Genomic DNA, 16,612 nt, shown 5'->3' with positions numbered 1-16,612 from the left:
ACACTCAGAACTTCTCCCCTTACAGATCATGTTCAAGGCCATCTCTGGATGCAATCTCCTAAGTAAAACCTCGATGTATAAAATGAAAAGGGACATGGGTCAACTCCAAACCTCAGAGAAAGATGTTAGGGGGGAGACTCTAACCCCCTTCAAACAAATTTTAAAAAGTTAATTATCTTAACCTCCTTTCCAGTGAATATTACTAGAACTCCTCCTAACAACACACGCATAGCATCTCATGACACAAAAATGTTCAAAACTAAGTTATTGCATATGGAAAACCTAAAGCACACCCAGCAAGACTTTGAAATATAAAGTGCCGATAGAATGCCTTCCCACAAGTCTGTCACTCACGTATACTATATTTAAAACTTATTTTAAACTGTCACACTTCTCCCAGTGTTACCAGCCGCAGGCCAGTGAAACAGACAGGTAACTGACAGGTGGCCCAGCCCTGCATGTTCATCTCTGACTTCTCCCCAGACTTGAGACAACATTCATGCCCAGGATAGACTCTCCTGGCCAGCCAGGGCTGCAGCGGCCAGGAGAGAAGAAAGAAGGGAGAACACCAGGAACTCACATTTCGGTGATGTTCTCAGGGTCTACGGTGTTATCCAACCTCGGAAATGCCATGATGCCAGGAATAGGGTCGCTGCACCAGATCCTGGAGGCGCTGCATTTGCACGACGTGGGACAGGCGAGAGCGGCCCTCCAGAAGCCCACCACCAGCCAGCAGAAGCCCCAGAGCCGTGCCATGGCGGGTCCATGCCACCTCGTCCAGGACGACATAGCTAGCCGCCTGTGCCAGCCCCAGTCAGCCTGAGTACGTGTCCCTGCGCTGCACCGGCCGGCCTCCGCTGCCCGAGCTGGGCGGTCTTTGCCGCGCTCGCTGCTCTCGCTACTCGGTGTTGGTTGCGGGCCCGCACAGCCCAGCGCGTCCGGGGCTGAGCGGATCCTGGCGGGCGGCACCGTTCACAGTGGCAGAGGCATCTCCGGCCTCCTCACAGGGGGCGCTACCGCCGCTAGGAGCTCCGCTGTGGCCGCCGCAGCATGGCCCGGCGCGCCGGGCACCAGCCCGCGGTGCTCCGGGGACTCTCTGGGACGCAGGCTCCTTGCTAGACACGCACTGAGATCCCAGACGCACCTCGGGGCTGAGGACAAACAGACACGGGTAAGACTGAGCGCAGGACCCCAGACACGAAGAATTGAGGCACTCTCCTTTGGGGCTCGCGTCACCCCCACCCCAACCCCAGCCAAGAGACTGTGGAAAGATGAGTGCCCAGCTCCCCTCCCCAGAAATAAACTTGCCCCTCGATGGCACTGATGCCTCTTTCCAAGTCTGAGGTCGAGGGAGGGAAGCTAGGGCAAGGGTCCCTGAGAATGGATTCCATGGCACAGGCCAGGAGAAGGACCCTTTAAAAAGGGGGACGAAGAGACTGCCGCTGCAACGGCTTGGAGACGGGGCCCCAATGATGCTGCAGAATCCGCCACCGCTGCTGGGTGCAGGGGGCGCGGGCAGGTGGTGCGGCACGTCCCACCTGGGGAGCCGCCTCAGCCGCCCCAAGGGGGGGACAGTGAGGGCCGAAACTACGAAGGGCACTGTCCGCGCTGCTCACCCGGCTCCGGCGCCTACCGCCTGCCGGCGGCGCCTGGGTCCAGGCTTCTCCTGCCGCCGAGCACGGAGCGCAGAGAGCGCAAGCGAAGGAGCGAGCGAGACTCCTGCTCCAACCCAATTCCGGGAGCCACCGCCGCCGCCGCCGCTGCCTCCGCCTCTGCTACTGCTGGCGAAGTGACGTGAGGGCTGACGCAGAGCAGGGGCAGAAACTCCAGAAAATTAGTCTGAAATCCAAAAACACACACGCTCATACACACACAAACCCATAATACCCTCCAGACAAAAGCAACAAGGAGGGGAGGGGAATCTGGGGGCGAGCGGGGAGGAGGGAGGCATCGGTGCCACTGGCCAGAAGCAGACAGCAGCAGCATGTGGGAGTTCACACACGCGCACATACGCGCACACGCACACATCCAGGCTGTGTAGACGCGTGCGCGCGTGCGTGCGTGCGTGTGTGTGTGTGTGTGTGTGTGTGTGTGTGTCCCTGTGAGCGTGTGTGTGCGTGTATGTGCGCGCATTTAGATCCTGGTACCTCTGCGATGGACCGTTCCGCCGCTCGACGCCTCCCAGTTCCTAATTCACACAGCGGTCTCTCTTCTACAATCGCGCTAGAGGCTGTCTCCTTTTTTGAAATGGAAACCCGGTTCGGTTCAGCTGTGACAAATACGCTGCTTCTTATTACAGGAGTCTTCCCTCCCCGCTGCGTCCTCCTTTCCCACCCTGCCTAAAAGGGAGGGCGAGCGATCCTAAAAATAAATAAATATTGTAAACACCAAAACGTGTTCGGCATCGGTAACCAAGGATGACCGCCCCCATTCGGGGACATCTCTTTGGGAACCCTGGTGGGTTTGGAGGGTCTTCCTGTTGGTGCTTTTGTAGAGGGAGGGGAGTCTCCAAACGCAACTCTAGCTCTCTAAGTGGGTCTTTTCCCTGCGGTTTTCTGGCATCACACTCCCGGGAAATAGAGACATGTGAGGGGAAGGGAGCGCGCCTGGCTCGTATTGGGTTCCCTAAATGCGCGGCTGCAACCCTGGCCTGTCCGATGTGTGGCGCCGCGTCATTTTCTCTCACCCGTCAACCTGGCAGGATGCAACCCTTCCCAGATCGTAACCTCACTCCCCGCTATGCCCACCCCGACTCGGGGCACCCAAAGCCCTTGCTCCCCTGCCGTACCTTGTGCGTTTTCCTACGAGCGCGAGTGTGCGCAAACGCGTGCCCTGCGCCCGCGCTACCGAGAGCACGACAGGCATCCAGCTACCAAGAAGCCCGGCAGGACCAAAGCCTCAGGGTCTCACTAGAGACAAACAAGGCGATCCGGGAGGGTCGGGTGACAAACCATAACGGCTCTGTGGGCTCAGTTAAATGATGGCTGCGATCGCTGTGGGGCATTTGCAAGCCTGGTCTGCGAATCCGTCTTCCCATTTGCGGCTCAGAGAGGCTGTTTTTCCGCAGTCATTTAAAAGGATCTGGGAAAATGCACCGCAGTGCCAGACACTTCCGAGGGCTCTGGTGCCCCCGCGCGGGGAGAGAGCGCCCAGCACGCTGGAAAGCACAAACCAAGGGCCACGGCCTAGGCGGGCACTGCTCTGGGCGGGCCCAGGCGCCAGATGCGCAACCTGCGGAACCTCCGACGCCTGCGCGCCCTGGTCCAGCTGAGTGAAAGGCGGGCAGCTCACCGCGCCAGTAAGGGCGACCGGATGGGATCTCATCCAAATGATAAGAATGATCACCCATCTGCCCACAGAGGCTGGGTGAGAGAATCGAAATATACGAACGTCCAGGTAAATGCTTTAATCTCCATGACGTTTTAAATATTACAAAGGAACAGAAAGCATCTAGTGGGATTTTTGTACAGATCCCCAGCGATGAGTGTAACCACACACACACACACACACACACACACACACACACACACACTATCTCGATGCAGGGCCGGAAGAAAAGGCCAGCAGGTCTGTCTCTCTCCTCCATCACTGGATTGTGACACCTATTGGGTGCTGAAAGGCCAAGCTGAAGTTCATTTCTCAGCTCAGCCACCAACTCCTGCTGGGTGAGGACATGCCAAGGAAGGGAAGCAAAGGGCAAAAACGTCTTGATCCAGGTCACACAGTAACACTCTTCTGCCTGTCTTGCCGATGTCCTTAATGGAGATGCCCCTACAGGACACCTGCGGGGAGGGTGTGTGCATAATTGCCCACATCTCTCTCACACAACCCCCTTCCACCCCATTTTTCTCAGAAATGGCCCTTTGCGTCCTACTGGCCACAAAGTGACAATACAACATCAAGATTCTAATTATGTTAGAATATTTTTAGAATTTGTATTATAATACATACTACTGTTAGATTCTAAATATACCTCCATCAAATACCTTCCATATAAAATTAAAACTGGCAGCCCTAACCGGTTTGGCTCAGTGGATAGAGTGTTGGCCGCAGATTGAAGGGTCCCGGGTTTGATTCAGGTCAAGGGCATGTACCTTGGTTTTGGGCACATCCCCAGAAGGGGGTGTGCAGGAGGCGGCTGATTGATGTTTCTCTCTCATCAATGTTTCTGATTCTCTATCACTCTCCCTTCCTCTCTGTAAAAAATCAACAAAATATATATTTTTTTAAATTAGAACTGGCAGACCCACTTCTAATTACCCTTCACCTGCTCAGTTTTTTCTATAGTCCTTACCATTTTTAACAGATCATTTACTTACTTATTATATGTAATGTTTACTATATTTCTCCTAGTGGAAGGCAAACTCCTTGAAGGCAGGAGTACTTTTGTTCTTTGTTATATCTCAAGGACATAGTAAGTATTAAAGTGTGTGTGTGTGCGCGCGCGCGCGTGTGTGTGTGTGTGTGTGTGTGTGATGAACGAAGTGAAACAAACTAGCTTTGAGATTCCTCAAACAGGCCCTCTTCACTCTCACGTTCTTAACCTCTAACATTACAAGTCCCTCTGAACAATTAATTCCCTCTGGACACTCCACAATATCTGAGTCCTCCCTGTGCTGAGAGTCTGCATAGCACTTCTTAAAGCCTTACTTCCTGCTTCCTCTGGTAGCCAGGTATAGTCTAGTACTGGGCCAGTGAGGGTTTCCCTCTTATTCATGCTGGTAACTCAAGATTAGCATGCACAGTGCCTAAAACACACTTGGCAATCAATAAACGTTTCTTGACTGATAAAATGATCGATCTAACTCAATTCTAAGAACTACGAGATATTGCACAGAGATTTCTGGAATTCTCAGGCAGGAGATGATGAACATTTTTCAGATGGACAAAATTAAATAGAAGTAATTTCCCCCAGATCACATGAACTCTTCACGGCAAAGGTGGAGACTGAGTGTTGCGACTCTTGCCTGTCCTGGACCATGCTGTGTCTAGAACAACATTTCTCAAGCTTTTTTTTTTTTTTTTTTTTTACCATGATCCACAGCATAAAATTCCTTTCATATCACAATCCAAGGCACACATACATACGTACATATAACTTAAAAGAAGTTTCACAAAACAAAACTTACTCTTAATACATGAAATACACTAATTTTTATTTTCTATTTTATACCATTTTATTTGTAATGCTTGTAATAACCCAATACATTGATTTTAACATCCAGTACTGGGTTGTGAAAACAAAGGCACTGCCAGCTTCTACCTCTGACTAAGATGGAGTGATAGGGAACAGATTTACTTCCAACCAAATCACCAATCCCAAGAGGATTAAAGGGAACAGGGTTAAAGCAAAATTCAAAAGAGAAATTAAAAACACTACATAACACAATGTACACTTGTATGTCAGTTGTACCTCAATAAAGCTGGCGGGGGGGGGGGGAGACATTAAACATTTTTTAAAGAATTTATGGGATGCTACTAAAGCATCTTAAAATTTTTAGGAGGAATTTTATAACTCAAATACCTGTGTTAGAAAAGTGTCTATAACCAGTGACCTCAGCTTCCACCTTAAGAAACCGGAAAACAAAGAGCAAATTAAACACAAAGTAAACAGGAGAGAGGAAATAATGAAGATAAGAGTGGAAAACAATGCAATGGAAAACAGAAAAGCAAGAGAGACCATCAATGAAGCCAAAAGCTGATTCTCTGAAAGACAAATGAATTTAATAAAACTTTACCCAGACTGACCAGGAATGAATAAGGAAAGACACAAATTATCAATAACAGGAATGACGGCAATGAAAACACTAGAGAACTTATGGATATTGAAAAAATAATAAGGTAATATTATAAATTTGACAACTTAAATGAAATGAACGCATTTCTTGAGAGATACAAGCTTAAAATATCACTATAGAAGAAATAGCCTGAATAGTTCTGCATCTATTTCAGAAATTGAATAATTAGTTAGAAGCCTTTCCCTAGCCCTGGCTGGCATTGCTAAATGGTTAGAGCATCACCCCATGAGCCCAAGGGTCATGGGTTTGATTCCAGTCAAGAGCACATAACTGGGTTGTAGGTTCCTTGCCATGGTTGGGGCTCATGCGGGAGGCAACCAATTGACGTGGCTCTCTCACATCAATGTTTCTCTCTCTCCTATTTCTTCTTCCTCCTCTCTCCCACTCTCTCTAAAATCAGTGGAAAAAATATCCTCCAGTGAGGATTAACAACAAAAACCATTCCCATAAAGAAAACTCCAGGCCCCAATGGATTCACTGGTGAATTCTACAAAACGTTTAAGGAAAAATAATACCAGAAAATAGTAACAGATTATTATCAGAAAAATAAAGAGGAAGGAACACTTTCTAACTCATTCTATGAGGCCATCATTGCCTTGATTCCAAAATCATACCAAGACATTACAAGAGAATCAAACAACAAAGCAGTAGCCCTCATAATGCTAAAATTCTAAACAAAATCTCAGCAAATGATTTCCAACAAAACATCAGACATTCAAAAACACCATAATCAAATGAGGTTTATCCCAAGAATGCTATTTTACTTTAATATTTGAAGATCAATCAATTTACCATATTTATAAACTAAAAATAAAAAATTATACAATCATCTCAAAAGACACAGAAAAGGTCAGATTATCAAATTCAACATCTACTTCTGAGACTTCTCAGAAAATTAGAAATAAAATGGAATGTCCTTGACCAATAAATAGAATCTTAAAACAAACAAACAAACAAACAAACAAAAAATGACAGCTAACATAATGCTTAATGTGGAAAACGCAATGCTTTTCCCCAAATATCACTAAGGAGATAAGGGTATCCACTTTCACCAATTCTCCAGCATTGCATTGGAGATTCTAGTCAGTATACTAAGTCAAGAAATAGAAATAAAGGACAATGGTATCAGTGACCAAAATGGAAGCACCCCAACAGAAAAGAGGATCCAGGGGGGCAGAAGCAGGCTGAACCAGTGATTGCTTTCTTGCTGCTATATCAGTCTTCCCTGTAGCCAGTCCACCCTCAGCAATGCAGCAGCATAGAATGACCTTACCTGATCCCAGAAGCAGCAGCCCGCTGGCTTCCTTTGCTTTGGGGCTTTTAACACAGTTATGGGGCTGGCTGTAGGGATCAGATTACCTCTGTACTGCCTGGGCTACATTGGACATCTTATTAGAGAATGCCAATGAGCTTCTTGTTAAGTTAACCTTTCCTCCTCCTTCATCTTTTCATTCTGGATATGATTTTCTTTGCAGAAAGGAACGTGTTCCAAGTATTTCATTTTGGATTTCAGTAGCTACTGGAGAAAGAGAGAAGGAGAAGAAGAAGAAAAGAAGAAGAAGAAGAAGAAGAAGAAGAAGAAGAAGAAGAAGAAGAAGAAGAAGAGGAAGAGGAAGAGGAAGAGGAAGAGGAAGAGGAAGAGGAAGAGGAGGAGGAGGAGGAGGAGGAGGAGGAGGAGGAGGAGGAGGAGGAGGAGGAGGAGGAGGAGGAGAGGAAGGGTAGAGGGAGAGGGAGGGGATGAGGGAGGGGGAGGGAGGGGGAGGGGAGGGGGAAGGGAAGGGGGAGAGATGGAGAAGGAGGAGGTTCAAAAAGGGAAGGAGGGGGAGGAGGAGGGGGAGGAGGGAGAAACTCTACTCTTCTTAATATCTACCTATGAGTGAAACACATGTAAACTCTTGCTAGAGTTTGGCATAGCTCTTGGTATAAAAAAGATACTTTCCCTTTTCTTATTTTCATAAGAACACTGAGAAGAGGTCATCATAGCTTAGCCCAAGACTCCTTTCATCTGAGAACCAGGGCTCTAAGCCAGCCTCCTCCCCAGCACATATGGTCTCTACCTCCTTCTACATCCCTTGCACTTTCCTAGGAACTTTGCTTTAGAGCCAAAACCTGCATGTGGGACCTAGACTACACGTATTTAGCAGCAACTCAAGATAAGTAAAGCCAAATTTTAAAACAAATTAAAACATAGCACACACACACAAAAACACCTTTCCACTTATTTTTTTTAAAATATATTTTATTGATTTTTTACAGAGAGGAAGAGAGAGGGATAGAGAGTTAGAAACATCGATGAGAGAGAAACATCGATCAGCTGCCTCCTGCACACCCCCCACTGGGGATGTGCCCGCAACCAAGGTACATGCCCTTGACCGGAATCGAACCCAGGACCCTTGAGTCTGCAGGCCGACACTCTATCCACTGAGCCAAACCGGCCAGGGCGATCCACTTATTTTTAATCTCTTCCCTTCTCTCATTATCCTTCTTGATTACTATTTATTTTTCAATATTTCTCAGCAACACAAGCAGGTTTGTTTCTGCTCTGTTTCCGATCACTTTTCTCCAGACAACCATGGGGAGTGAAGCAGACATAAGACTGCCATCTTGTGCCCAAGACAGTTATCATTGTTTCTTTTGAAATCAAATGTGATTTGTGGGATTTGAGAGAAGAAGGCCTTGGAGTCCAGGTCTGATTCCTCTGACCTAGGTTTTCCCAGAAGCTTTATAAATTTCCTATCCTTTGGCTTTTCTTTTTGGCTTTCTCTCTCCAGGATCTCATGAGTCATCTTTTTGTTGAAAGCCTTTTTTTTTTTTTTTTTTCCAAAAGACTCCTTTGCTTTTATGATTGAACTCAGTGGCCCATCTCAGGACACTGGTCACTTAGTAACTAAGACATACCAGGTCATTTAAAACCAAAGACCTTGTGGGTCTTCTGCATATCCTACCATCATCTCTACATTGGAAACTGATTACTCATGAATGGTGCACTGCATGCCAGGTGGCTAAAGGTCCTATGGGGACCTCATCAAAAGTAAAAACGTTTTGCCCTGGCCAGTGTGGCTCAGTTGGTTGAGCGATGTCCCATACACCAAAAGGTAGCCCATTGAAAGTTGTACATGAACATTCACAGCAGCTTTATGCATAATAACTAAAATTGGGAATAGCCCTAATTTCTTCTATGGGCTTGATTCCCAGTAGGTGCTGTGCAGGAGGCAGCAATCAGTGCTTCTCTCTCACATTGCTATTTCTCTCTCTCCCTCTCCTTTCCTCTTTCTCTAAAATTAATAAAAACATTAAAAAGAAAAGTAAAAATGCTTGTTCTGTGAAAAATCCTGTTAAGAGGATGAAGAGACAAATTACAGAGTGAAAGAATGTATTTGCAAACCGCATAGCCAATAAAGGGATTTATATCTAGACTACACAAAAAAACCTCAAAACTTAGCATGAAAAACCACACACAATCCAATCAAAAAATGAGCCCAGATATGAGCAGATATTTTATGAATGAGGAAATATAGATAGTTAATGATTTTAAAGTTATTAACTATTAGAAAAATGCAAATTAAAATTACAATGAAAGTATCACTACATAGTTTTCTGAATTGCTAAAAAAAATTTTTTTTTAAATAATGACAACATTAAATGCTGGCAAGGATATGAAGAATCTGGGCCATTCATTCCATGCTGGTGCAGCCACTCTGGAATATAGTTTTGTAGTTTCTTCTGAAACTAGCAATGCACTTACCATATGACCCAGCAACTGCACTTGGAGTATTTATTCCAGAGAAATTAAAGTCTATGTTCACACAAAAACTTGTACATGAACATTCACAGCAGCTTTATGCATAATAACCAAAATTGGGAATAGCCCTAATTTCTTCAATGTGTGAATAGTTAAACAAACTGTGACATATTCATACCATGAAGTACTACTCAGAAATAAAAAAGGATGAAGTACATCTATACACAACAATTTGGATGGACCTCAAGGGAATCATTTGAGTTACAAAATGTCAATCTCAAAGGGTTAAATAGTACATGATTCCATTTATATTATTCTCAAAATAAGATATATAATAGAGGTGGAGAAAGATTAGTTATTGCCAAGGGTTAGGGATTGGCAGGGGGGGAATGTTAGAGTGTGGGTGTAGCTATAAAGGGTAAGCATGAAGGAGCCTTGTGGTGTTAGCTTAGTTCTGCATCTTGATTATGAATGGTAGTTACATGAAGCTACATGTGTGATATAATTGCATGCAACTACACACACACACACACACACACACACTCATAAGTACAGGTATAACTGGTAAAATCTAAATTAGCCTATAGACTGTACCAATACCAATGTCCTGGTTTTGATATTGTTCTATAGTTCTATAGAATATCAACTTCGGAGGAGGCCAGGTAAAGGGGTTCATGGAACTTCCCTGCACATTTCTTTGCAATTTCTTCTGAGTCTGTAATTATTTCAAAATAAGAGGGTTTTTTTAATGCACAAATTTCAGCACATTAATCATAATTAATAATATACCATTTATGCTCTACCTTGCAATGGAACACAACACAGTATCCGCCATTGCACCTGAACTGAACTCTGAAGTTCTTCTCCTTACCTACAAACTGGATTGCACCTAGTCAACCTCATACAGTTTCTTTCACAATTACTGACTAATCCAATGTAATAAGAAGAAACTAAATCAAATATCTCAGGAACAAAGGGGCCTTTGTTATTCCCCAAAATCCCATCCGCTCAGGATTTTCCCTCCTGTTGAGTGAACTGTGAGTCACCTGCCTTGAAGATTAGCTGATGAATAATGAGTGCTCACAAAGATAGTGGAGTGAGTGCCTCAATGTATTAGCCAAAACAAGCCAACTGCTCTAAGAAACAACCCCCAATTTCAAGTGGCCTAACACTAAAAAAGTTTATTTCTCACTATGCAAAGTCCAAAGGAAATAAACCTGATTGGATGAATCTCCTCCCATGGTGACTCAGGGATCCAGGCTCCTTCATGCTATGTCTAGTCTATCTTCAATACAAGTTTGCTCTGGCATCACTCCACTGCAACTAGCAGTGAAGAAAGGGAATATATTGAATGAAACAGGATGCTTTCCAGGTCAGCTCTGGAGCAACATGCATTGCTTCCTCCAGCCCTAATGACAGGGCCCCACCTAGAAGCAGGTAGGCTCAGAAATGTAGTTTAGCAGAGTGCCCAGGAGAGGAAATGGTTTGATGAGCATAAAGCAAGTCTCTGCCACACCAACCTTTCTAGAGGCACTTTTCCTGAAAGCGGAAATCAACTGTTAAAAGACTGAAGAGGAGATGGGATGGGAAACATGGGACTGAAGTGGCCAGAGTGTGAGACACAGAAGATTGCGTGGAAGCTCTATTTTCAGGAACTACCAGCAAACCATAACTTGTTGGCATTCAGGAGGATCCTGAAATTTTTACATGGTTGAAAATCGCTCTCACAGCTCCCAGGGTGTGATCATATGTTTTGCCAGTTGTTTTTCTTGTTCCTTATACTAATATTATCCTGCATGGAATAGTTATGCACTGTAAATTATTCAGACCTCAATTCTCCCATTTCTTAAAGGTGAAATAATTCACCAAATAGAGCCACGGAAAGAGGACAACTCTCTCACTAAATCCCCCTCATAAGAAGCTGAGCTAGTTAGAGCATAGAAAGCCCATAGCTTCTAGTCATCTTTCCTTGCAGCACAGAAATCTGCCAGAACTTGCAAACAAGAAATTTGTTGCATCATGGGGCAGACAGACCCAGTAACACAACTTGTCTTTGGCCACACTCCCAACTGGGCTAAATTTGGCCTGTCAATGGTACAGGTGGGTTATAAAAAGACCTAGTCATCATAAAAATGCTCTGAATGTGAAGCAAACCCGCTAAATATTTATGACAGATCCATTTTAACCCGATGGGGTATATGTTTATATTCACCTGGCACCACCAAATCGTACCTCCTTTCCTGACCTCCCCACAAAATCTTTGCATAAATCCATGGTGCCCCTCATAAACCAACACTTACTGCTCCATCTGCCCCAGGCACGGGCCGCACAAGTTTGACATGCTTGCTCTAGATATTTCTTTTTTAAAATATATTTTTTTATTGATTTCAGAGAAGAAGGGAGGGGGAGAGAGAAATAGAAACATCAATGACGAGAGAGTATCATTGATCAGCTGCCTCCTTCACGCTTCCCACTGGGGATGGAGCCCGCAACCCATGCATGTGCCCTTGACCAGAATTGAACCTGGGACCCTTCAGTCTGCAAGTTGACACTCTATCCACTGAGCCAAACCAGCTAGGGCAAGATATTTCTGTGTTCCTTTGAGAAAAAAGGAAATTGAGGCTTTGAAGTAACTTGACCAAAATTATACTGACAATTGGGATTAGAGCCAAATTTCAGTCCTTAGATTCCAAAACCCTTGCTTTCTTCACTAAACCACACTACGTGAAATCCCTGTTACCAGCCCCACCTCTTATTCTCTGAGCCGTCCCACATGAATAACACTTATCCATGTTCTTTGAGGAAAATGATTGTTTCTGTACCCTGGACCCTCTGTGCATCTCAAACAAATCTCACCCTATTTGTCTTTCGACTCTGAGCTTTCTGCCAAACCAAACTCTCCCCCCAGACCTCCTTCCTTACTAACCCCATGACTATGTGGTTTCACATCATTATGGAAACAACACCTGAGGTCACATTTATTGGAAAACCTCAAGCTCATTTGAGCAAAGGGTGTCTTTCCCTATTCTCCTGAAACATTTCCCCAAACCTCTACCTCAATTATAAAAGCCATATGTTACACATAAGCCTTTCGCCTAAAATGCCACTTTGTGTAGATAAAATGAATAAATATCACCCCAGCAGGATGGGCAGAGAAAATGCGGCTTTCTGGGGGGAAAAAATTGCTTCTAAGAACATCATCAAAGTGTTTACCAGATGCAGCAGCTCAGAAAACAAAGGCAGGCAGGCAGACAGAAGGTCAAGAATACATGGAATGAACATAAATAGGATGGTTCTTTGCCAGGACTTCACAGACGATGTGACACTCAGAAGTGGAAGTTAAAAATCAGTACCAGGCACGGAAAACAGCAGGCAAAGCCACAAATCGGGAGGACCGTGGAAGGCCTACAGTGTGGGGCGTGTGGGGGTCACTCACTTGCCTCATTGGTCATATCCATGCAGCGTGACCACAATGCAGCAAGCATTTGGGGGGAGAGTGGATGAGTCAGTGAGCAGAGAGGCCCTTTGAGAACCAAACTGGGATAGGAAATGAGCTTAGCAAGGAATGGTCATCAGAAGCCCCGATAACCAAAGAAATAAACTCTCATTTTTCAGAGTCTGGGAAGCTGTTTTGGATATGGGGTATAGGATGCAGGCCAGACAGACAACAGAGACTGTGTCCTCCCACAAGCAGCCAATATTACATGCTTGCAGCACAGTCTCCTGAAATTTGGGAAGCCAGTGTACTCCCAAATTCTCTGATGTCCGTCTAAGGAGAGAAATTAGTATTCCTGGTGTGGGTAAGAAGAAAGGGCCTTGAGAACAGTAGATGCTCAGGAATTTTGCTCATTGTGTGTGGTACATAGTCTCTCCTATTCACTAAATAAGCCTTTAACCGTGGTAAGATTGCTTTCAGTGAGGATAAGATGCCACCTGGTAAAATCGGAGGAGTTTGTGAAAAATTTTACAATGAATGTGTGAAAATAAAGTGATCAGTCATAGTTCTAACTTATTCCAAAGTGCAGGGAAGGGATGTAATCTGTAATAATTTGGCAGGCGTCAATGGAGGTTAGCACAGTGGTTGAAAATTGTTTAGAACCTTATTGCTCAAGGAAGCCATGAAAAGTTAATGACCACACAGATCATGTTATATCAACAGAGACAATCTCTTTTTCTCTATGGATGCATTTACAACATTCACCCAATGGACTTTTGTCATTTCTAACATCTTATTGTGAGAGATGCTTTCAGAATCACTGTTAAATTGCCAGGTGATCCAAAGAATAAACATGAGTCAACTGGCTGGGAAATTCATACAGAAATCTGTTAAAAAGATAGTTCCAATTATAGATAAAATCAAATCTGAGGAATTTCTATAGTAAAATAATTTATTTAAATATATGACTAAATATTAAAATTATACATATTAAATATTTTTTCACCACATGTAACTTCTGAATGTTAGTGACAATAAATCTCCAAGACCTAAAGAAACCAAACAATGCACTTTGACAATGTAGCTAAATTAAAACAACAACTTATAAGTTTCTGAGATTACTTTACAAATTGAACATAACTTGGCAGGTGCTTCTAAAAAGAAATCCCCTTAAACAAAAATATCAGAAATAATAAAACACCAGCATCAGAATATCGGAAAAATCATGGGTTTGTCATTTTTTTAAAATGTATTTTTTATTGACTTCAGAGAGGAAGGGAGGGAGGGAGGGAGGAGAGAGAGAGAGAGAGAGAGAGAGAGAGAGAGAGAGAGAGAGAAGAGAAACATCAGTGATGAGAGAGAATCACTGATCAGCTGCCTCCTGTACACCCCACAGTGGGGATCAGGCCCGCAACCTGTGCACGTGCCCAGACCAGGAATTGAACCTTGACCTTCTAGTTCATAGATCGACAATCAACCACTGAGCCACACCGGCCAGGCTCATCCCTTTTTTAATACTAAATCTCCATCAGAGATAATAAAGTAATTGGATGAAGGGTCTGATTGAGAGTTCAAAAAATCTCTAAGCAACTATATGTTGTTGAGAGTTAGGCTGAATTTCTCAATCTGATTGGCCAATAGAAGAAGCCTCCTATTTGGAAGACACTTAGGACTAAAGGAATAGAGACTGCATCTTGCAGAGCAATGGTTTTTGACCTCCCAATTTAATCAAAGTGTTTCCAGAGCCATAACAAGGCAATTTTATTCACCCAGTTTGACATAATATTTACTAAAAGGAGGAAATTCTACCTATTTCATTTATTATCCTATTGATATGGTTTTAATTTACTTTAATTTAATTTATCCTCTTACTATTATTAATAATCATCCTATTAATATGGTATATGATTATAATTCTTTACCTGGCTCCACCCACGATGGCCTGGTGCAGAATTCAATAGAACATACCAGAACCCTCTGTTTGCCTCTATCAATTGTCCTCTTTGCTCCTGAATACATCCCAAGCAAGGAAACATGATTCTATGACATGAGTGGTCTTTGCTTTTCTTTCTTTAACCTGAAGCTTCGCAGCCCAAACTATCTATCCCCAATATACCAGCTCTTCACCTTCTTTAACTCTTTCTAATAACCAATTTCCTGTTTTCGGTAATTTCTAACGAAATGTCAGGAAAATTATTTCAGTGGATGTTAAAATGCTTACATTTTCATTTCCTGGTTTAAAAAATATTTAAAATTGTAAGGGTATACACACCAAAGAAACATGGGAAATAATAAGACCTGAAGATACATACAATGAACAATGCTTATTGAGCACTTACAAGGAGCCATTCATCATCTCATTTTACCTTGACCCCAAATGAAAATAGAGATACTATTATCCCATTTTTCAAATAAGGAAACTGAGGCTCAGAGATAGGATCTTGGAAAAGCTACACATCTGGGAAGTGGCAGAGCCAGGACTCAACCCTCAGTCTGTCTGTCTCCAGTCACTGCTCTTAAGTACCATGACAGGGCTCCCAAACACCTGGGGCTGGCTGGTGACCATGTTTCAGGCAGTCAGCAGTGCTGAGTAAAAGATATTCAGGTTTTTTTTTAAATTCTGAGATTATATTCTTTCTACATCTTTTGGGTTTGAAGCATCCCTCTTTTTATGAAATGGTGTTGTATTAGGCTATTCATGTCTGTTCTCCTCCCTCTCTTCACAGCCACTGTGGTGGCTCTAATGGCAGCTCTCCTCCAAGCAGTGACGCAGGAATCCAGGTAACTGCTATTGTGTAGATCCACCATCTTCAAGTTCTTGGCTTTAACCTGGGCCCGAGGAATGGGAGAAAGAGCAGAGAAGGCTTCCTGGCTCTTAATTGCCTGGGTCTGGAACTAAATCAAGTCATTTTTGCTTACACTCCATTAGCCAGACCACAATCAAATGGCTCCACCTGCCTAGAGGGAGATGGGGAAATAGTCTCTCTGTGTGCCAGAAAGACTTCTTGTGAGGACACTGGTGAATACTGGAAGTTGCTACAAGAGATGGGACTAGTAAATAGCACATGTTTTGTATCAATGTCCTTACTTAGCAAAGTCAACCATTGGTAACGCTAAGTTGCAATTCTAAAATATTGTTATTATTCTTACATATTATTGGCACATAAATCTAAAACTCTACTGCATCACAGTCTATATGGTAAATAATAAAAGAAAATATTCAGATTAATTCGTTTTTAAAATAACTAGACTGCGACAGGTTAGGGGGCAAATTATTTGAAATTCCGCACACACCGAAGAGGCCTCTTTCATACTCACAAATGAGTTTTGTAGCAATATCACTAAAAGGACAGACTATTACTAATGTTTACTAATACTTGTCAATACTTGTTTCTCATCACACTTTCTGTACACCAGATTTCCCAGGGTTTCACAGATCCCGTGTAAAGAATAGTGATCCAATTATTAATAGATTATTACCAGTAAGAACTAAATATGTAGATCTCCTCTGTTTATAAAAAAATACATCCATTAGGACTCTCAATCCAAAACTCAAAAATTTATATTTTTAAGACCTACATATTCAATGTACACAATTAAAAGAATTAATGCCATCATTTTCTTGGAAGAAGAAAT

General features: G+C 43.6%; 1 protein-coding gene and 1 pseudogene across 1 annotated transcript in view; one reads left to right on the top strand and one right to left on the bottom strand.

Moving 5' to 3' along the window:
• Positions 1-1,804, bottom strand: part of NTRK2 (neurotrophic receptor tyrosine kinase 2) — a 312,618-nt gene extending 310,814 nt beyond the window's left edge. Inside the window, exons 1-2 of the mRNA XM_028146234.2 lie at positions 1,617-1,804; positions 581-1,151 (exon numbers count right to left, since the gene is read on the bottom strand). Of these exons, the coding sequence (XP_028002035.1) occupies positions 581-789 (209 nt within the window). The 5' untranslated portion in view covers positions 790-1,151; positions 1,617-1,804. The remainder of the gene's footprint in view (positions 1-580; positions 1,152-1,616) is intronic.
• A 1,418-nt stretch (positions 1,805-3,222) lies between these two features.
• The window catches only part of LOC103286500 (oxysterol-binding protein-related protein 9-like), a 159,422-nt pseudogene continuing 146,032 nt past the window's right edge, over positions 3,223-16,612 (top strand).

This window comes from Eptesicus fuscus, chromosome 15, assembly GCF_027574615.1.
Source record: "Eptesicus fuscus isolate TK198812 chromosome 15, DD_ASM_mEF_20220401, whole genome shotgun sequence".
Classification (NCBI taxonomy): domain Eukaryota; kingdom Metazoa; phylum Chordata; class Mammalia; order Chiroptera; family Vespertilionidae; genus Eptesicus; species Eptesicus fuscus.
The sequence above is the reverse complement of the archived record's forward strand: the minus strand, read 5'-3'. Positions and strand labels throughout refer to the sequence as shown.